We start from the raw sequence: 23,528 nt of genomic DNA, 5'->3' as shown, positions 1-23,528 counted from the left end.
GCAGGGGGGTTGGACTAGATGACCTTTAGAGGTCCCTTCCAACCCAAACTATTCTATGATGAGCACGAAGTAGCTATCAGTGGAAGGGCGAAAGACAACAGCAAATAGCAGATGACCAGAAAGCAGGCACTCTAAAATTGAGTACAGTCTTACCTAGAAGAAAATGAAACATTCCCACTATGAATATGTATAGGCTGGAATGGGCAAAAGTTAACATAAGAAATCATGTACCTGTAACAGTTTCAGAAGAAAATGCGAGAATGGTTAGCCTCTACAACTACTGTATTTTTCTAGAAGAGACTGAGAAAAACCACAGATCTTTGTCTTTTGTACTGCTCCTTTCCATAAGGAAAAAAAAAACCAGTCAGGCAGGTTTTGCTACACAGAAGTTATTAATACAAATGTTTTCACCAAAGCTGCTGTGGCACTTATTTGAGAAACTGAATGCTGATGACCTTCAGCTGACCAAATTTCAATCAGTACATGTATAATCAACACAAATTTTGATGGAGAAGCACAGCTGAATTCACTGTCCAAGGGAATTTCCTGTCTAGGCAAGAGCCAGTTACTGGCTGCCTGACCTCTTTCCTTAATTAGTTAAATAAAATGCTAGCAAGACAGGTGCTAAAGCACAGGTCAACGTATTTCTTTGCTGTAGTCTTTTGGATGTAGGAGGGCCTGGTTTTGCTCCAATTGATTGTATCAGACTGCTCCTCTAGGGTTTCAATAAGAATGAAAGCTAGAGCACAGAGGAATTTATTCTAGCAAATTTCTACAGTCATCTCCAAAAGGAATTGTAAATGTTGCTCATGGGAGGCTGATCCAGTTGCCCAATATTTGCCCTGCGCTGTTCAGTGTTCAATTTCTCAAAGCAAAACAGCTCCAGATACTCAGCCACCTCTTCTGCCAGATTTGGATACCTGCCGCAACACAACAGATAACATCCAGCTTACTGAGCAGCAACTGATGAAAAATCTAGGTTGTCCATTATGGAGCTATGCTAATGGTACACCACAGTTTCTCTTCTCATGCGTGGAGAAGAGGGGATGGGGAAGAGCACAGTATATAAGAAGTTCCCTACAGGAGTGGAATATTTCCTCAGTTTCCTCAGGGTACCCCTGAAGAGGAAGACAGGAATCAATGATACTTTCATTTCTACACTGCAAAGCAGACACTTTTGTTCACATACTGTGTTGGTGGTCTGACTGACATTTCACAAACACAGAATACAAAAAGCTTCCTGATTTTTGTTTAAAGTAATTCTCAAGGACTCGATTTACTGATAGCTTTGCTTGCATAATGAGGTGTTGACTTGTACTAACTTCTCACACTGTGACTAGGAATGTATTGAGGAGAACAATTTCCCTTGGGGCCACTGTAGAGGATTAGGGAAATACATATGGGAATGGTCTCTCCAGAACACGCGGTATGCAATGGCAAGCAATTTTCCAAGACAGAGAGCTAGAACAAGCTTCATTCCTGTGAGAGAAGAGGAACAAGAAATTAGACTCCTGCTCTCAAAGTCAAAATACAGCCCCTAGTTTGCAGCATTGGTGCAGAACTACTGCATATTGCACATTTTTTAGGGGAATTCACCACTGAGACAGAATTTGCACACAAGACCAGAATGTGACTCCATGAACTATGCAGAGCGAATAGTTCAAACACAGGTCCTTTATGTTTCTATACAAGGGAAGTTACTGCAGGTGCTATACTGTGTGCTGTTCCTATAGGTTTGCACTCTGCTGCATGCCTAGCAGTACTGTGTGCAAGAAGTAACGTCCCTGTGTCTCTGCTGAAACTGAGGAAAAGGAGTAATAGAGCTGAGGCTGGGAGAGCTGGGTGGAAGCAACAGAAGCACGTGGGACACAAGGACTTGGGCAGCTGGTCTGGGAATGTGGAAAACACATCAGCTTAGTGAAAGGATACAGTCTGGAGTTCCTAGTTTGGGCATAAAGATGGAAAGGTAGGGCACAGGGCTGGGTTTGTGCTTTCTGGCTCATAGCCATATGAAAAGCTTGAGTGAAGCTTCTGGAGTCGAGTTGAGTGTCCAAGTCTCTGCTATAACTAGTCAGTCCAGTATTCCTCACTCATTGGAACCACCATTTGAATTCTTTCAACACTCAGACTCACAGAGATTTTCTTTACCATAGTTAATTCAATTTCTTACTTGGATTTTGCCTGTGACTTAGATCGTTTATTACAAATCAGATTTCTTTGCCCAGGTATGGGATTCTCACAGTCTATCCCACTGGCCTAATTTGGACAATATGATACAACAAGGGGCCCTAGCTACTAATCCTCTGGCCAGCACCCCACTGATTTTACCAGGAGAGTGCACCTGAATTACTCAACTGCTTATTCTTCACTGCCTTCCCAAAGTCACCTCTATACATGCCCAAAAGGCAGAGAAATACATCCTACAGTTCATTGTAGTTTAAGCTAACTTAAGATCATGTCAGCTGGTAAGACCTGAGAAGCATATAGAAATGGCCACAGTTGCAGTCATTCAAATTAAAACTGCAGTGAAGACCTGACAATTAAAGTGCAGACACTACTTCCACGGGGTAAATACAGCAGGGAGGAAGTGGCACACAGGAATATTTGATTTTTGTATGAAGCTTTTGTTTAAAAAAATGTAGAATGTGTCATTGCTGATAGGGGTATTGAATAGCTCCCACTGCTGTGATACAGTTGAAATCTCTGCTGATGACAAGTAGTAGCTCTAAATTGTTGAAGCATGGAGCAGATCAGCACTAAAACACATTTCCTCCCTAAAGACTGCAGCCTATTGAATAACAAAGGTTTGTTAGTTGAAGTCCCTTGCAATCAACTCTTGCACAAAGCATGCATTCCCAGTGACAGTTGCTGTTAACATATTAACAAGAAAACTGATTTCTTGGATGTGAAAACATAGGTGTTAAATTTCCTCATATACCCTTTTCTACCAGTATAGAAATCACTGCATATAAAACTATTGTTTGCTCAAAATAATAATAGTACTAAGTGTGGAATAAATGCAAATAAGTAAAAAGAACTAAAAAAACTTTTTTTTCAAAGATACAAAGAAAAAAAAACCCTACCATTTTACCCATATTTAGACATCTATGAATGCAAATAAGTAAAAAGAACTAAAAAAACTTTTTTTTCAAAGATACAAAGAAAAAAAACCCCTACCATTTTACCCATATTTAAAGACATCTATGTTTGGGGCTGCAAAACGTTTCAACAAAAATCAGTGTCTGCTGAACGTGCAAGTGGCTTTACAGGCACCAAAGTTAGTGCTGTAAGAAAAAGATAGTCACATTTCAATTTTGTAAATGTTTCTTCATGTCAATTACATATTATAGATTGAAAAGTGAAATTAGGGAGCAGCAGGATGTATTTCTTTATCTGAAAGAGGTCACTATTCCAAATCTGTAGTTAACAGAATGGTTAAAAGGAAAGCGTGTACTAAATGAAGAGACAGCAGCAAAAAAAACAGATCTGAATTCATCTGGAATAAATTCATAAATTCATCTGGAAACAGCTTTAATAAAACACAGTCTCAGTCCTGGGTTGTTCAACTAAGCCAGCTAATTAGCCCTGCAAAGGCAGGGTAAAAAGACTATTTGAAAAGGAAGCGCAATAATGAAACTTAAAGAAAGGCAATATAAAACAAATCTCTCAACAAAAACAAGACGAGAATTCATTTTTCCGGTGGCGCTCTCCACAGCTCCTGAAAGTGCCTGCTGCTGGCAATGAATGAAATAAAAGGGGAGGAGGGAGAACAGAGAGAAAGAGGTGTTATCTTACCAGCTGACAGAGCTTATCGCTCCACTCCTTTCATGACGCTGGGAACTCACAAGCCTATAAAATGTGCCTTGGCTCCCAGTCCCTTTCTCCTTCAGCAAAACCAAAAGCAAGAGGTGGCTGTACAGAGGAGGAATGGGATGCTGTTCTACCCAGACGTAGCTCTCCTGACTCAGCTGGTACAGCATTTCTAACAGTTTGAACACCGTAGCCAAAGCTTTTCCTGACAGATCTCTCCTTCCCAGTACCTGCTGTGCCACCTTACTTCCTTTTTTTCTTCTTTCCTCTTCTTATCTGTTAGTGGGGAATTTGGAGAGTTGGGAGAGGGAGGTGGGAGAGTCACATCGTTCCCGGAAGAGAGGAGAGGAACGTCCAAGATGACTTCTGTCCCCACAGCCAACTGGAACGTGAGCATGAGCAACAGGTGGAACGTGAGCCTTGCTGCAGTGGGCGATCCCTGGGGACAGGCACTGGGAAATGCTTCTTCCCCTGTAGCATCCTCAGCAGCCAACTTCTCCAATCAGTTTGTGCAACCCTCTTGGCGCATTGCCCTGTGGTCTCTGGCTTATGGTGGTGTGGTGGCAGTGGCCGTTTTTGGAAATCTCATTGTCATCTGGATTATCCTGGCTCACAAGCACATGAGGACGGTGACCAATTACTTCCTGGTGAACCTGGCCTTCTCCGATGCCTCCATGGCTGCTTTCAATACTCTCATCAACTTCATCTACGCGCTGCACAGCGAGTGGTACTTTGGAGAGGCTTACTGCCGCTTCCACAACTTCTTCCCAATCACAGCTGTCTTCGCCAGCATCTACTCCATGACAGCGATAGCTGTGGACAGGTGAGAAAAAAGAGGAAAAGTTTAGGGATGAGAGATCGAGATCAGATTCTCTGCTGAAATAAAAATACAGAGATAACAATCATTAAGTGATGAGAGACAGAGCCCTCAATAGTTCATCGATCGTGCTCCTCTGTACTTCTTTAAGATCTCTCCCTAACACAGTTTTTCTCCCTGACTTTGGTCTTTCTTCTTCAGCCTTTCATTGGTTTTACTCTCTTGCTTTCTTTTACAACAAACACTTCCTCCCTCTGTTCTACTTCAGCTGCTCTCTGTGCTCCATCTTTTAATACTAATTCTGTAACAGCAGCCATTGCTCAGGGTTTTGCTTCCCACCTGTGAAAACAGTATCTGTCCCTCAGTCAATGTCATCTAATTCATACTGATGAGGAGTTGTAGAGATTGCATGTGAAGGGAGAGGATTTCAAATTTCCCTCCTCTTTGTATTTCTGCAGCTGGCAGAGGCATTCGCCTCCTCCTCAGAAATCACTTCAGACTCTGTTTTAAATAGCTCTTCTCACAGACAGCTCTGAGCTGCTTGGTTCCTCCTGATTTTAACTAATGAGACTATTTACATTGCCATCTGTGCATATCCAGACATCTGGTAAGAACATGGTTTCAAAGTGCTTGATTTTTTTCTGATTACTTGCAGCAAAACAAGCCTTTGTGACTGTGAAAGAAAACAGGACAGGGAAAAACTTTACCTTTGTGCTCTTGACAATAATGGAATAGGACAGCTGTAGTCTCTGTAAAGGGGAGATGTAGTTGTCAAGTTTCCAACAGAGAAGCTTTGATGGACCACCTTTCTCAGAAGGTGCTGTGAGTCTCTCCCAGGAAATGTTCCTTTCTTTATGATCATTTTCACATTTGCTGTACTGGAGAGATAACTTACCCCGTGCTTTAGAAATCCAATAAATTCCTGAATTTTCATTCAGAAAAACAGATCACTTTGTACTTCAGATCTTTTATTCCTTTTAGCAATGCACTGAAATTACTCACAAAACTCCTTTCTACATATTCAAATCATGTTATGCATCTTTCCTGAATTGACTTGGCAGAACTGCAGCACTTTCCGGTGATGGTAGTTAAGATTTTATAAGGTTCAATCCATCTTCTGAAACGTTATTTCTCATTTCCAGGTGCAAAGATTGGGAAACGTTGTTGTACCTTTTGTCTGTGCTGTGGACAAGTTCATAATAATGCTTTTCGTTTGGCCCTACTAGTTGCAAATTTTAGGTGGCATTCTCAACCAGATGCATTTCTGTTCCGTAAAGCTAAAAATGAAAGAGAAAATGGGATTCTTAGCAACTCCTCTACCTCTCTGCTCCAGGGATGGGTGAAGACAGGAGGAAATCAGTACGCTTTCCTCCTGCCAGTGATGTATCTTGTTCCCAACTGTTACTTTCCATTAATAATAGAGGAGGTAGTGTAAAGCCAGTGATACTATCTTTAACCAGGCAAAGATTTCTTCCATTGTCAATTTGGGTTTAGCTTAAGATTCTCATCTAGCCTGAGGTTTTCAGAAAGATAAGGGGTTTTTAGTTGATGCTGAGGATTTAACTGTTATTGCTGCAGCTGATCATGTCATTAGCAGAGCAGTTACTAGGATGCTCTGAGTAAGGCTTTTTCATTTTTCTGACAAAAACATCCACGGACATGTAGCACTTACTACCTTGAAAGTTCCTAAATTTATGCTAGGAAACTGGAAACAAAGGGGAATATAATTCCTTGGGAAATCCAAAGGGTGCATTTCCGGAGTGAGTGGAGAATAGCTCTGCTCCACACTGACTGGAGTGCAATGGTCAGATACAAACGTATTGGAAATATTTTCCTTGGTTTAGCAATGTGAGACACTGGTGCTCAGAAGTGAGTCAATTACTACTGTTATTCACTCTGATCTATTTCTTGTCTGAAAATCACCTGAAAAAAATCACAATTTCCACCCCACCACATCTTCCATGCTCACCTGCCCCCAAAGACAAATCAAAATCTTCCCTTGGGGGGGAACACAGTGAACAATGCCACAGCTGTGTTTAGGTGAGCTCTCTGCAGTACCAGGGAGGATCGTGTAAAACAAACAGAAGAGCAGTCTATCCCTCCTTCCTTATTCACACTGCTATTCCTTTCCCTTTTATACCAGGTCACACCTGATGCATTCAGTACCTTTAACCATTTTCTCACTACCTCTGCAGAACACTTCTGCAGAGTCAAGAGCAAAACTGAGGGTCAAAGTGAATCCCAAGGAATGTCCTTGGATGTACAGACTGCCCTATTCCAGGGCATATATCTGCTGCGTGGACATTTTTTAAAACTTTGGTTCCCATTTGCCTTCTGCAAAAGTTCAGCCAGTGCTTCAGACAGGACACTCTGCTTTAGTTTTGACCCAGTAAACTCATCCTTACACATTCATGTTATTTAAAAATTAAAAAAAAAAAAGAAGCTACAAATTAGGATAAAGCTACTGAGGGAACTGAAATGATGGGATCATATCAGATGATTTTCCAGTAGAAATTGTTAACATCCCAAAATACTGAAAGGTCATGGGTTGCAACTCACTAAAAAGTATGTCGTGATATGCTCCGCTGATTGTTTTAGAACATCCAAATGTTCACAGAGTATGAATGAGTCACTGTGATTCTAGACATCACTGAGCAGCAGTCAGGGGCAGTACATGTTTCCTTTCACATCTGATTCTGTAGGCCGTGTTGTCTAAATTGTGTGCACTGTGAAATTACTGGACTGACACAGGCTTTTGTGGAGCAGGCAGTTCCACAGAACTGCTGCCTCTGGAGCTGAGGATGAAAGTGTCCAAGACTGCTGTATGACCACCTGGTCATTGACCATAGACTCAAATTTATGCAGGTTTATTCACACTTCTGACCCCCCCTTCCCAGTGGTCTTTTTCCCCTGCCTTCTGCTTCTTTTCCAACAGGCTGTTTGCAGTCTACTGCAGAGATGCCACAGGTGGCGTTAACCAAGCCAGCTCAAGTATCAGAAGCAGCACAGATTTTACACTGTACTGCTTCATGGGCATTCATTCATTCGCTCTGCTGTAGCTCATGCTGCACAGTACCACAGTTACATTGCTTCCAGTGCAATAGTTTCTTTAGCTACCTTATGGGGATGAACTTTTAAAATAGCCTAACATAAACTGAATAGGGGATAGTTCTGGAGCCAATACGCCCTTGCCACTGGTCAGTGCATGATCCTAAAGGGTCATGTGTCTTAACTTCATCTGTGACTATTGGCTGTGGTACAGTTCTTGGACATATTAAAGACAGTAACTTAGGCAGAATTTAAGCCATCTGGCCCTGGCCATTGAAGACCCACTGTCCCCTCCTACCAGTTCTTAGCATGCAAAAGAGGTGGTTCATGTATGCTGGCAATTAATTTCCAATCCCAAGATTGCCTCATTATACAACCAGTTCTGTGTGCAGGCCTAGAAATTCTCTGCAGATATCTCATGGTTAAAGTGGCAGTTTGGAGATGTAGCAATGTAGCATGAAATAACATGCCTTCAGTAGAGCACTTAGTATATTTGTATGCATTTTTTCCTGGTATTAGCACATCTACAGTACGACTTTCTCAGTTATTTTTCTCTCAGCAATTCCATAATGATTTTCGCATTTCAACAAGTTTAACTCTTTGTAAAAGCAACTGCTCTGGAATTAAACAAGGTATTCTAACAGCGACGGTGAGTAGTTGCTGATCCTATTCACATCTTACCATTTCTTTTATTCCTAGTATGCCAGCAAACTTTTGGTCTTTGAAGAGCTATTACATATATATTAGATTTCTTTATATGCAAAAGTAATTGCAAAGAATGACATATATATGCCAATATTTTATACAAATGTAAATAAAATTACATTTATGATACACTAATGTTCTGCATTACTGCAAAACAAAATACAAGGCTTACTGCTGCTCAACATGGGTCAACATAATAGCATCAAAAAGACCTACATAACTTTTTTTTAACAAATTATTAGGAAAGAGAAAACAAATGGATTTGACCTAATCCTTTCTAAAGATTGGATTCTGCCCAACGTTAATGGATGAAGATGCCTCTAGTGTCACATAACTACACAAAACAGCCCTATCCCTAAACTAAAGTTCAATACAGCTTTTTTTCCAAACTAATGGATGACTTCATAATCATGACTTCATGAATCAGCCTTGGTCACTGCATATCATGAAGGGAAAAATGCAAGATCTCTTTTAAAATTATCACTATTATTACTATTATTACTTTGCCAGTCAAACTATAGAATTCAAACAGGAAATCCCTGTTTCTCTGTGTTTCCCAATTTGTATTTTAAGATGAAGCACATCATATTTCTGGATTCCACTATCTAGGCTGCCCTCTGAAAAATACTAGTCCTCAGAACTGGAGAGAAAAAGTTGAACAGGAGAGCATTAAGCGTTCAAAAATCAAGAGGTGAAACATAAAGGACTCTTTATGACTTGGGGGCCTAAAATGATTTTCTGGGTTTGACAATTCTCTCTCTTTCTGAAAAAAGAGGTGAAATAGTTTCTGCAGAACATCCTGATGCAATGGCTACAAGATTCAGACTGTCAGAAACATAGGAAAAATAATTCATTTCTTGCTGTGGTACAAACTCATAATGATCAGGCAAAAAGACAGAATATTTTTGGGTTTTGGTCAAAATTCATGTCAAAGTTATGTTATTGATAACATAGTGAGACAGTTTGGGAATAAATATAGGCATAACAGCTATTTTTTTCCTCTTTGTTTTGCATTGAGTAAATATTCTATTTAACAAACTGCTTTCAAAAGGTGCAGTCTAAAAAATGAGGTTGATATGCCGATACCTTGAGGAATATAAGCAACATTTACAACAGTGACTAGCCCCAAGTCTTCTTGTTCCAGGCAGGAAACAAGATCTGACAAGTTTGAACCATATGTTCAAATAAGAAGTTCCTTTTAGGCAGAGTCTTAGCCTTAAATACATTTTCTCAGTGCCCTTATTTATAGCTTAATGAAAACTATTAAAAGATGTATCTGTGGTTTACTATGTAATGTAGCCTGACTACTTTTCAAAGATAGCCAAGGATTGGATTTTTCTGTTTTCTTTTTTTTTCCTTTAATATTACTGCCTATATGCATGTATTTCTGACTGATTTACCAACCAGGAGAGAAATTTATATCATTCACATATTTGTGTTTACTTAAAATAAAATTATTTCAAAATAACTGCAGAAACAAGAAGGAAGCCATTCAGATGACAGTGTCAGAAATGTAGGCAATAACAGAGTGGGGTGTAGTCTGTGCCAATGGAGCTGTTTTTGCAGAATTTGCATTGATATTGGTCCTTGATAGCCCAGGTAGATCGTATTCAACGAACAGAAGAAACAGAAGTACTTCTGTCAGGGGAAGTCAGTTAGTCCATCATTTTATGAGACAGACCAAAGAAAAGTGTTATCCCTTTTCTATCAGTATGCATAGGTACAGAATATGTTGTGTAAAATTAATTACATACTTATAAAAATCTAGCCCATTGCCAGTTACCAAAATGTTCCTCAAGTAGAGAGCATTGCACTGTTTATGAGAACTCAGCTATACTGAAGAATTTCAATATTCCTGTTTTAAGGTTTCTGTTAAGAGGTACCCAAAAGCAAGGCATTGGACGCTAGTCCTGATTTCAGAAAAACTGCAGTGTTACCCCCTGCTCAAAGCACGACAGCCATTCTCCACGAGCAGCACATGTGCCTCCGGGTAAAAATCGAGGCCACATTATCCCGCTGGGATATTGCCCACTGATCTCTCAAATGTACAATGTGTTTGTTTATCTATCATGCTGTCATACACTCTTTCTTTATGCTGTTAGCTTTAAGGTGATCACTGCCTAACAGTAACATTGTTCACCGTAGATCCTTCTGGCCACCAAAACCAGTCTTATTCAACAGTCAGAGGCAGTCCTACAAAAATGCCCATAGCCACTCTTGCTGCAGAGAAAGTCAGTCTAAATGAATGAATACAGACCACTCCCACAAGAAAAAACGGAGCGTTGCACTAGTAGGTAGAAGATAAAGATTAAAGAATGCAAAAGTTAAAGATTTGGATTTCATCATACAAAAAATGCCTCTAAAATCCCACAGTTCATTCCATCCTCTTTAGTTTACTGTATCTACCTTACAGAGACCTTTTGTAGGATTTTCCACAACAATGTTTTAAATAAGGACAGGGAATCATAGCAATTTCCCTACCTAAGTTTCTTAATTACCACTTGGTTCCAAATACAAAGTTTCAAAACCAGCTTCTGTTTTGAGGGGATAACAGCATCTGTGCATTCCTGAAGGAAGTGCACTCTGCTGTCGACGAGCCACTTCTATGCAAGCATTCTGATTTTCTCTCAGTCTCTTCCTTTGTCAAGTCCCAATTTCCTGTTACAATCTGGGGCTGAATTGATTACTTTTTCCCCCATTTGAGTTTATAAACATACTGTAAACAGGTGAAACAAATCACTTAGGATGATTAAAGGGTTCCAACTGTGTCTCCAGATGGGCATTTGTAGGATCCAATTTTGAACATAGTTTTGTTTTTAAAACAACTTATGCATTTTTGCTACAATTTTCTAAATAACGTGTTAAAGAGGGAAGATTTTCCTGCCTCTATTAGTCAGTGTATGCTGTTTTACAAAAAGATAAATTAAGATTTTTTTTTTTTTATCATTTCTACTGTCAGGACCATAATACACAAACTTCAGAAGCTTTTATAGTACTTACCAGCTATTTGTCTCTTATGTTATTTGCAAACTGTAACAGAGCTACGTGATTATGCTGTCATTATAACCATTGGCTTAAAGAGTTTATCAATGTTATTCAAATTAGGACTGTCTCTATTATCATTTCAGAGAAAACAGATTTTCTTGATTTGATGAACTCCAGAAACAAGTACCAAACAGTAAATTGTAGATTCCAGCCAAAATGAGCAGTTCTGAAGGAAACTAGATCTATTCTGGCCCCAGCAGATAAGAAAACAGTCTTGAAGGAAAAGAGCGCTGCAGCAAGCACACCATGATGCAGCAGCCATTATATATTGCAGCCTGACTGATTTCTCATTAACTTCAATGGAAAGACTCTTGCTGACTTCAGCAGTAATTAGCTAGGGACAAAGACTAACACAAGCCAAAGCTGGAAGAAAAGCGATGACAGTGGGATAATAGCATGATCACAGCAAACAAAATCATGTGCTAATGATTCTAGTGATGAAACTAAAATGCTACCTAAAAATGCTTTAGAGTAATACATAGAACATGGTGCAGAGGTTGAATAATCTACATTCTTGCAAGTGTTGGCTTGAGTCTCTACCTGCACATCTTTACATCCCTAAATTTCTAAATGTGCATATTCCATTTTATAATTACCTTCCAAGTGTTAGTGTTTATGTTGGATGGGGTAATAATGGTTTCTGCTTGTTGTGATAAATGAGCATAATGAGTTAATTCTTTGCAGTTGATATGTACTTTAGATTCAGCATCCCTGCTTTATTGTGTGGAACAAGCTATCTGTGGCATTATCAGCAGCTCCCACTGGAGTGAGAAAGCATTAGAAGTCCGATCCTGAAATCAAACGACCTCAGTGAGGGTTCAGAGCCCTTTGTTTGGCAGGGGGTCCCACTGCTCCAGCCTGGTGACTGACTGAACAGTAAATGTCCAAAGAATGCAAAGCAAATTGGCACAGCACCCTGCTGAATAATGTTTGTGTGGCTACAGAACTCTTTTCAGCGGTGTAACAAGTCTTCAGTTGCTTGTAGTCATTGTAAGTCCTCCTTCAGCTCAAATGCCTACCATCTTTCAGTGTCCTTAGAGACAGAGGTGTGGGGAGGTCCAAGGTCTGTGTATAAAGACCACAGAATACAGTGGACCTATGAGGGCCTCAGCACTCGCCACTTTCGCTGACTTCAGAAGGACTGCATAAGTTCAGGCCACTTGAAAGAACAGTGGAGAAGCAGAACAGTCGTTAAGACAGATGACATGGGAGCATCAGAGAAGTCCATCTGTTCCCTTTGCACGCAGGTTGGCTGACCACAGAGAGAACAACTCTTTGGGAGTTCTCTCCCATACACCTGCAGAGGGAAAAGGGCTTGCCACCACAGAGCCTTGCTGTCAAAACATTGTGCTTTTCTACCAGTTCTACTTATCTTGGAATCTCTGGTCCACTAGAGCTGATTTTTCTCATATGTCTTTTGCCTTTACATCACCCCAGTTTCCTTTCTTAGTCTCTCCTCTCTCAACCCAATTTCTATCTGCTATTATTCTACAGTTCTCCTTTCTTTGCTTCTCCTCCTATTAGTTTCTCATTATTCTTGTTTCACTTCTATTCCTATTTTTGCATTCAGCAAACTGTTCTCCAGTCTCAGTTCTTTTGCTTTTGCTCCAGATCCTGTATCTCATCATTCTCCCTTTCATTCCTGGCCTACTCACACAATCCTCTTTTTTTCTACACCATGTTCAGCACCATTCAGTGCACAATTCAGACAGCATTGTTACCGTAAATCGGCAGATGATGAACTCTCTAGGACTCAGTTTGGAGTTTTAGAAAGCAGGCATTCTTTATTGTGGCGCCGGGTGCAAGGTGGAATTTCCACAAATCAAGCAAACCTATGGCTAGATCGCCGTTACATTTATACACAAAAATTATAAGGTAGTACACTCCCAGTTACAATGATTGGTTACATATGATTATGTAATCATATGTATGATTACAGTGATTTACATATAATTATAATATCGGTTATGTCATTCCCTTCTGTTACTACGCTTGCACAGGGGAAGGGTCTTCACCTGGGCAAGGGTCTTCTTGACCTGTGGGTGTGTTTTTTAGTATTATAATGAAGGCAGTTCACTTCAGGACACCTTAAAAGTAGGTTTTGTTGCCAAGTTGGCCAGCTAGATATCTACCTTGCCAGGTTGTCAAATAACTCATCCCATATACAATAGAACCTAGGGGCTCTGTTTATGGTCTAGAGAGTCCAGAGAATAGGGAATAGGGACTTCAAGCAATACAGCCTCAAATAATAAGTAGCACAGCAGCCTATACATAACGCTACCATAGAGGCTAACTTACTGGAATCAAAATGTTCTTATAGTTGATTATTTCACAACCTAAAGATTCAGTAAAACTTAAGATATTCTTCAACAGCATGTCTGCTGGTCCCCCTTGTAACTGGCACTTTGCCACACAAAATATACGTAAGGGTATCAAACAGAGTAAGAAAATGACCCCTAATGACAGAGCTACACCATGAAAGACGACAAACAGTTGTCAGCTGTGGGTAACTGGAACATACAGGGACAATATCCTGCATCATACATACACATTATCCCATACTTAGCCTCCTCACCTCACTAATTTTCTGAGCAACAACTAAGCATGGAACCTCTAGCCTGTGCTAGCAGGAGCTTTCCTTCCTGATGGAAACACCCTGGCCAAAATGGACAGAGATCAAAGGCAAGGGCCAACTGAAAAATTAGCTACTGCTCCTTCAGGTTGAGGCTAAAGAGATAGACAAACAACTCCACCACACTTAGGTACCAGTAATGGCAAGATGACATTTTCAGCAAACAATATTATGGGCAGGAGTGGCTAAGCCTCCTTTGCAAATGACCGCTAACAGTGCAGGAAGGACTCAGTTCTCTTCTGGGCTTCTTTTGGCTACAGAGATTAACACCCAGAAACAGCTCAACTACAGAGGTGTTTTTTAACCTGCAACTGAGAGTCATTCCACATTTTCCACTATCCTTAATTATGGCAATGATGGCTTCTCTAGGAAAATGCTACCAAACTTATAAGACAAATTTGAGTGAGTGTAACAATTGCAGCTATAAAGCAATATCTCACTGTGTTAATTAAGCAATTTTGTTTCTAAGAAAAGCCACTTAAGGAACAAGTTAGATACTTCATTGTAATTGTTAGTGTACTGGCAAATTAGAATAAATTAGATTTGTTATCAAAGGCTCAGTAGTAAAGAGCTGTCAATACTCTCTGGTCAGCTAAGTCCTTCCTGCACGAAGGCATTATTGAGGGAATGGTCAAGGCTCCTCCAGCTCCTCCCCATCTTGTTTGTTAGAATGACTGCCTGCTACATTTTTGTAATCTGTTTTGTGCAAAAGCTAGGCTGTTGGCTTATCACTCAAATTTCAACCAGAAAGACAAGTAGCCTGCTTTTCATCTGATCCTTGTCCTTTGACTTACCTCACTCAGACAGCCAATAGTTAACATTTCCATCGGTACAGCTGTATGAGTCATTTCACACAAACAATCCACATCTTTAATGGGCAGTCACCAGACAGTGTGATAAAACAACAGAACCTTACCTTAGCCAAAGGGAATTACTGCTGGTACCTATTGGGAATAAGAACAATGTGAATGTAATAGAAATCTGACAATAGCACACAAAATAATGTCAATGTGCAATCTGAAGAAAACTAGCAATTGAAAGGAATGATTCCAGGCTAGGAGGAGATGCTTTAAGACTCCCACGAGCATGTGAAAATGATGACTTGTTTATTGGTTATCACCTACTACAGGTAAAGATCATCAAGCATTTTGGACAGTATCTGGCAGCCCATGCTCAAGCTAGCTCAATTTGAAAGACAGGACTCCAAACTTACCTTCATTACCAAGTTGTACTTACTCTTTGGAGGAGAAGGGAACTAGGAGGTAGAGTGCAACAATCCAACCGATGTACATTTTCATGAGATCTGCTGCTTTCTCAGGACAAGATACCCAGCACTTGAATAAAGCCATTTCATAGTTAGTATGTAATACCAAAAGCACCAGTTTAGCTGAAAAAAAACAAAAAGCAGGTAAAGGAGAGAGGAACTAATTTCCCTGTGGGAAAAAATATGTAAGTGCAGTAAAAACAATGCAAAATTAATAGGCTTGATATTCTCGATGTGGAAATTGATGATTCATAACTGAAGTTGTTTTAGATCACTGTTTCTAACAGCATTTAGATGTTTTAAGTTATTAGCACAGTTATCATGTCTACTAGAGGCTGAGTACCACTATGATGGCAGATGTTGGATTTATCACATATTTGGTGGTTATCTATACATTGAGTTATTTTTGCTAAAACAAATATCTATTCTATAATTACCCATCTCTCAAGAATGACATTTCCAAAAAGTAGGAATATCTTGGATGAAATTTGTTTGCCATAGCAGATAAATATGATGCAGAAGATTACTTGCACAAATTCTTATCAGAAGTATTATCTTATTAATATTTTTCTAATTGTCTTGTAGATAATGTCTGTACCTAAAAATCTTGGGCAAGTCTGCCTAGAACCTAGGTGTGTACTGTAACAATTAGGACATGTCGTACCTTCCTTCATTTTAAATGAGTGCTACTCTTCTAATTGCAGCAGAACAGAAATTATTCATCAAAAAAAGGATTGATTCAAATCGGTGGCAGCTTATCCATTGATTTCAATGGATTTCAATTCAAATCCTGCCTGGATTTGGAAGCACATACCCAAGCAGTCACCTAACGGTTCTCGTGATCTAAAGCCAAGGCAGAAGATGAGAACACAAAAAGTAAACATTATGAATGTCTTTGAAATTTTTTTATCTATGAATGTCGAAAGGACAAACATAGACAAGAAAAATAACAATAATCACATATTAGTGTCACTTTGGAATAGGATCTACTAATTTATGCTTGCTTACCTACAAAATAATTCATTCTCTGTGAGTGTAAACCAAACTGATTTTATAACTTCTAAGCCCCACAGCAACACCTAAAGTCTCAACAATAGCACAAAATCTACAAATGCTGATGAGACAAAGTGATTTTTTTCCACAGTCCTGCCATACAATGCCTATTACTGCCTATGTAATTTTCCATACAAAAATAGTCTCTGAATCTATCCCAATCCATCTTTATATGAGGTAGAAATGTAGAGAAAGAGTAGGTGAAGAGCCATAGTACCTATTTTACTTATTGCAATTCCTTTAGAAGGTACAAATGACACAAGGAGGGAAGCAATACTGGAAAGTTCTGAAAATATTTTCTCTACACATGTAGGCTGGAATAGGCGTGGTGTGACTTTCTAACTGTATTTAAAACCTGAAACAGAGAGGGACAAGGGCAGTTACCAGGCATGAAGGCTGGCGACCTACAATGGAAACAAAGAGGACCTTTACGAAATTACAGATACACTCCAATAATCTCGTCAAAGTTGATCAGATAACTGGACATGTGTACTGTGAAGAAAATGAAAGTATATGGGCCATAATTATTCTTTGGCAATGAGTTTGCTTCTTCCAGAATTAGTACTAATCCCTGGGACTGATGACAAACTGTTGAAACTGATCCAGACATTGTCCTAGAAATCTGGAAAACTTTCATTAGTAAAACATTCAAGCTGGTTTTCATATTCATCCCAGTTTTCTATCTGCTTCTGGTGTTTTCATAGAATATGAAAACAAAAAAACCACAAGGAAACACAGAAAAGAATATTTTAATTTTGTTAGTTTCCTTTTGGCTTGCCCTGGTTATTCCTGAGTAGCTTCTAAATCATTGCTATTCTAATTCTGATTTCAGAAAAGCAATGGTTTGGGAAACACAGTGTAGAATGTCAATGCTACCAATGACTGCAGAAGGGCAGATCTTTGGTTTCCTGAATAAGCACAGATACACTGAATACTTCCATGGAAATTTCTTGATTTAAATTGCTGATCCGTTAACTCCCACATTAACTCACGAACAGCATTGTGTTTCAATCATGAATAAAAGGGGGTTTTAATGTACTTTGGGAACCCTCTGGATCTGAACCGAAATATTAAGGTAACAACCATTTCCTTGTGTTGTTTTGGAAAACATAGGATGTCTGATTAAAGAACATGTAGTTAGTTATTCAGTATGCTATATCAGTAACACATTATGGATATACATATAGCCAGTATCTCCCTGGATTTACAGAAGTACAAAAATTTCTTTAAATGTGATTCTGGCTGATACTTATCAGCGTTCCCCTTACAGTGGAAGAAATTTTGAATAGTGTTCCTATTTAATTAATACGATTAATGATTTTGCAAGTCATTATTTGGTCATTGTTAAATGAAACAAAATAGCGTGATCAGGGAAGTTGGTGGAAAATACGTTAATTCAGCGGTTAGCCCAGAAATCAAAGCAGCAGTCACGCTAAGAAAAATGTGAAAAACGCATGAAGTATGTGATATGGAGTATACAAAATACAAAATTTCTGTCTCCCTTGTTCCTTGCATCTATAACAGAGATCAAAAGACAGAAAACAAGACTTGTTTTTCTTTTACTGTCTGTCTTGATGCCTTCCTGTCGCGCTTTTTTCCTAAGCTTTTAAATTGTAATTACTTAGAGTAAACTTTTTAATGATTTTTTGCATGTTATTCTAAAGTTATCGGCATACATGGATTGCCAATGCAATTATAGGGCAGCAAGAAGACTGTTATCCCACCTGAGAACACGGGAACTGAGAAAGCAAATGAGATGTTTTCATGCTTTATGCATCTATTTCTCTTGGTGCTTTTATCGCTTCTACATTGCCCGAGGAAACGCTCATATGGTTCCTCTCTCAGCCTCTGTATGAACCGGTTGTAGTCTGGGGCTCTTTGGCAGACAGTCCGAAGTCAGTCTATGTCTACTGAAATAAAGGCATGCGGACTTATCAGGTTGCTGTAGCTTTTGGACAGATGACTAATAATCCTGACAGCTTGGCTGTTAATTTTTTAATCAGAGGTAAACCCTGTATTATGTAGCAGAGTAACAGAGGATCCGGCTGTATTGTTGCTTTTTAATCAGGTTGTGCAATAACAGGATTAACTAACTCTTTGACAAATAGTTGCTCTACTGGTATACATATGGTTAACCGGGTGTCCCACAGCTTTAAAATAATATTCAATGAACCTTCTTTTTCTTCCAGCACTGCCTTCATGGGGGCTGAACCACCCAAAGAGCACACTGCCATCAGAACTCCAGGAAGACAAATATCTCTGCTTTTATCCTTCTCCCAACCCTAAGTTTTGGTTGATTCTAGATACATCCTAATCTCTGAAGGTTTCTTATGCACAGGTTTTTGCTTTCTTTTACAGATACATGGCCATTATTGATCCTTTGAAACCTAGGCTCTCTGCAACTGCTACCAAGGTGGTCATTGGGAGCATATGGATTTTGGCTTTCCTGTTGGCCTTTCCCCAGTGCCTATACTCCATAACCAAGGTGATGCCTGGGAGAACTCTTTGCTATGTAGCATGGCCAGGTGGTCCAAAACAGCATTTTACGTAAGCTTTTGTTCTTTTAAACTTGTGCATGGTGGTGTCTATACTTGCAATGGACTTGGCAAAAGCTCTAGAGTATCACACAGGTACTCTGCATGCAGAATAACTAACAGCATTGATCATTGAGAAATGTAAACCAAGGTGATGCCTGGGAGAACTCTTTGCTATGTAGCATGGCCAGGTGGTCCAAAACAGCATTTTACGTAAGCTTTTGTTCTTTTAAACTTGTGCATGGTGGTGTCTATACTTGCAATGGACTTGGCAAAAGCTCTAGAGTATCACACAGGTACTCTGCATGCAGAATAACTAACAGCATTGATCACTGAGAAATGTGAAACAAGTTTTCTAAGCTAGGAAGATAGAGCATTTTAAGTGATAAGTGGAACACATTTATTCTCTTCCACTTCTACGAGTGTTCTCCATCCCATGCTGCATGTTTACCATCTTTGCTTCACTTAAGATGGCCACTTCCATACAGACAGAGATGGTCAGAAATGGGGACAGAACATGCAATGCAAAGCAAGCTTCCTTTTCATCCTAACCAGAAAAACGAGTATTTCTAGCCTCTCCTTGTCCTAATCAGATTTTTTCTCTGGATCTCTTCATGAGAGGGTTGGATTTTCCTACTTCGTTCTGTTACACTATCACAATTACTTATCTCATGTATCAGTCCAAATAATAAAACCATAAAACCTATAACTGGTTCCAGTTTCTGAAAGTGTAGAATAACAGTCAATTAAATTGAATATATCCTATTTGTCCCTTTGACAGAATTAGGAATAAGTGGTTGCCTAGCTATAGAAATATTATCTGCCCTTTCATGTCTTCATTGGCATTTAAGGTGAACTCTGTTTTCAAGGCTGAAAGCCTGTGTAACCATCCAGCATCAAATTTGACCTTTTGCTGTCTTTCAGGCAGGTGAAAGAGGCCCTGGTCATACATAATTTTTATCACTTTAGGAGCCATGCACGGATATTTCTCTTTAGGGCAGTAAGGTCACTCTCAGTGACGGCTGGGGATTCTTCATTGATCATTCACTGCGATTTTATCCGAAGATGGCATTTAACCAGGAACTAACAGGAGGCAAAAGAAGTTTTGGGTTTTTTTTCCCAGTGCTTACATCAGCATTGATGACTATGTTGCACATAGGCAACAGATCTGTGTTGCCTATGTGCAACAGATCTGCCATATGAAGTACGTTGGGTAACACAGGACACTTATCAAGGCCTTTGTATAAATATACCATTTAAATACTTATTCTCCTCTTTCATTTATGGTCCAGACTAGAGCTCAAAATGCCTAGCTTGCCCTTAGGATACTTGGCTGTGCAATAATTAAATCAATTCAGCTAGCTATGGAGAAACATACCTTACTCTGCAGTCACTGATCATGATAATTATAGAGTCATTCTTAATTTATGCTAGTGCAAGTTCAGAATCAGAACTAGAAACCCCATAAAGCACTGGCATTAAAATGTAAATAAATTTGCAGTGCGATTCAAGACTTTCAAAAAGACAGTGAAAACGCCAAGGACTAGCCAGTCAATATAAAACATGCTTTGTGCTACAGCAGCACTCTTGACTTCTAGCAGTCCATTCCATTGGTATAGCTCCTCTGAAAGCACTTATCAGCTTAATGCTTTTTCATTGCAGGTATCATGTCATTGTGATTGTGCTGGTCTACTGCTTTCCACTGCTTGTCATGGGCATCACTTATTCCATAGTGGGAATTACCCTCTGGGGAGGAGAAATACCAGGCGACACATCCGACAAATATCACGAGCAGCTCAAAGCTAAGAGAAAGGTACTGTTCCATTAAATCTCGCTAAGTGAAGCCTGATAACATCATCTGCAATTGTGTTGCAAAGTATCACAGTATATTCCTTCAGAAACACCAAGTCACTTGAAATAACAGTAATGAGAGATCTACTTCAATAAAAAATTTGATGAAGTTTGACAAGTTGTCTTCTATGTTCACTAGCTGTTCTTTTTGTAACTTTACTGTTCGCCATTAAATAAAGGTAACATTTGGATTTTAACTTCTTACTCCACATGTAGCGGCATATACTGTGTCTGATATGTGGAAACTAAGCCCAAATATTTAGCCTTTACAGAGCTAAAATATTGAGTTTTGAACAATGGGATAGCAAACCATTAGATCCTCTTAGGCCAGATTCTCATCCTACTGAAAGAAAAGTGAATCTTGCTATAATTTTCAGTAGATTAAGGTCCATGCATCTTTGAGATGAGTGCTGATCGGCCTATTCATATTGAATAATTCAGGTTTTCAATCAATAACTTTTGGTGAGAAATACAAACTATTTTTTCCCAGTTATTTTCTCTCAATCCTTTTCACTGTAAGTATTGTGTAACCTAACAAGACTGTGGATTGCTTATGAACTGATTATTTGACTATTTCCAGTTCAGTTTTCATGATGTTGCAGTGTTATGAAGGTTTCTTTCTTATAACATTCTTTTTCTTAACCTAAACTTTCTTCTTTAATAAGGCAGCCCTTCTGCTTTTTATTTCTGACATTTTTTTCATGCTCAAATGCATTTAACCTTTCGGATTTGAAAAAATGGTATGCAAACATAGACTTCTAACTCACAATGATGAGCACATTTTCAATTGCTCAATTTGCTTCCTGATACTGTGAACATGTTTGAACAGTGGTATATGCTACCACGCTGTAGCAATAGCAGACTGCAGCATATTGGGTCCTGAGACAATAGGGGATCTTCTGCAAATGCTGGAGAACACTGACGTTTCCATTTCTTTCAGGACACTGCCAGGAATATGAAAGTGTTTTTTCCCCACATACTACACAGAAAAAGTTGTTATGGCAGAGGATATATGAAAGGAAGGATTAGGATCATTTTCTCATTCATACATCTTCAGACTCATAAGAGACAAGTGCAAAACTTTCTATGGCAAGTTTCAGTTGTCAGAATGGTAGACATGCCTAGACAGCTTTACGGTATGACGTGCAATGCCTCCTGTGAAACCAAAGGTATTATTTATTTTCACTTTTACATAGCTTTTTTAAGAGGGCAAAATGATAGCCTCTCTTAAGGAAGCAAAATGCAGTTTGACTAGTATTATCACTACTATTGCCTTGTAACAGTTCAAGGATTATTTGGAATGTGAATGGAAAGAAAATGATGAAAAATCATCATGGAAAACTGACAAGTATGCTTTGCATATTTGCCCCAAAGTGAAATTATTGGACTAATTTCCAGAAATGCTGAAAGCATTTCAAAAGATCGGCATTTCACTCTCTAACATTATCCATAAAAGTCCAACTTTACCATTACAGTCTTTGCCATGCATGTTGTCACTTACCCAAAAGTGTATTTTCAAAGTTATGAAATTACCTTTCCTACAGAGCATAAGCAGAAAAAGATTTCACTGGTCAATTAACTCTGCTATTACCAATACTGCCCTTTCAGCCAGCGGAAAAAAAGGAAGCAAATACTCAGTTGAGGGTGCCTGGGGTCTGATTGTAAAGACAAACCAAGGAATCGCTTTCTGTAACAGACAGAGGTTGCAAAAGCAAGTGTGGAAAGAAAATTATTAAATGTTAACTTGGAGAAAGAGGAGATCCCAGAACTTCAGCACCTGTTATCATAATGACTAAGTAAAATAAACATCTTATGTCGCAAAAACTAAAGGTCTCTGAAGAGAAAAGCTAACTTTTACTATATGCTATGAAGGGTCCAATTAAATCCCTTGAATACTTTAAAAACAGCACCTCTTTAGAACTCTAAATATATGCAAGAGACAAGGAGTAGCATCCTTAATTAAAGGATTTTAAATGTGAGAGTACTGGAATGCATGCCTTCAATACATGCAACAAGGGGATTAAATTATGTGCAGATATATTGTAACTGCATCAGTGCCTTTATTGGCAGAGCTCCATGACAGCTTTTCAGTTCCACTGCTGTGCTCTCTGGCAGGATTTATGAAATAACTGCTATTTGGAAAGATGAATCATAATTGGTCATTCATGGAGATGAACTAATAGACTGGAATCCAAATAAAGCTATCACTCAGCCTGCCTCTGATAATAGAGCTATTGCTTTTCTTTTATTCAAGCAAAGAAATAATCTGTTTTTCTTGCTATTTAGCATGCAGATATCTACACATATGGAAAGTCTTTACTGGCTGCACTTATAATGAAGGAGAAATATGAAATAGCTGACTTCATGTTTCATATTATGCAATGATACAGTGCAAAGGATGTTTGATTAGGATTGTTTGAAATGGTATTTAATGTTAAGAAGGTAATGAACGGTTCATGTAAGACCTTTAAAAGAAATTATGTTTGCCAAGAAAAGATTTGAAACTTGAGAAAGTTGTTAGTAGTTCGATAGATAGTCTCATCACTTCATATGTGTGACTGTGCAATGCACCCTGAATCCTTCTGAAAGCAATATCAAAGAACAAAGGATTCAAAGAATTTCACAGCAGGCACTACAGGTTGGTCAACACAAAGTCATACTTAGTATCTTTAAGGGTCAAAGACTTGAAATTTTTAGAAATTCAGGACTGCATGAGACTACTACCACTACTTTTTTTTTTTTTTTTTTTTTTGAAAGCCAAAATTTTTC

General features: G+C 39.0%; 1 protein-coding gene across 1 annotated transcript in view; it reads left to right on the top strand.

Moving 5' to 3' along the window:
• Positions 1 to 3,881: 3,881 nt before the first annotated feature.
• TACR3 (tachykinin receptor 3) overlaps positions 3,882 to 23,528 on the top strand; it is a 39,726-nt gene continuing 20,079 nt past the window's right edge. The window contains exons 1-3 of the mRNA XM_009273561.2: positions 3,882 to 4,633; positions 18,733 to 18,921; positions 20,571 to 20,721. Of these exons, the coding sequence (XP_009271836.1) occupies positions 4,170 to 4,633; positions 18,733 to 18,921; positions 20,571 to 20,721 (804 nt within the window). The 5' untranslated portion in view covers positions 3,882 to 4,169. The remainder of the gene's footprint in view (positions 4,634 to 18,732; positions 18,922 to 20,570; positions 20,722 to 23,528) is intronic.

Source organism: Aptenodytes forsteri, unplaced genomic scaffold (genome assembly GCF_000699145.1).
Source record: "Aptenodytes forsteri isolate BGI_AS27 unplaced genomic scaffold, ASM69914v1 Scaffold93, whole genome shotgun sequence".
NCBI classification, from domain to species: domain Eukaryota; kingdom Metazoa; phylum Chordata; class Aves; order Sphenisciformes; family Spheniscidae; genus Aptenodytes; species Aptenodytes forsteri.
Note: the sequence above shows the minus strand (reverse complement) of the source record. Positions and strands in the feature narration are given on the sequence as shown.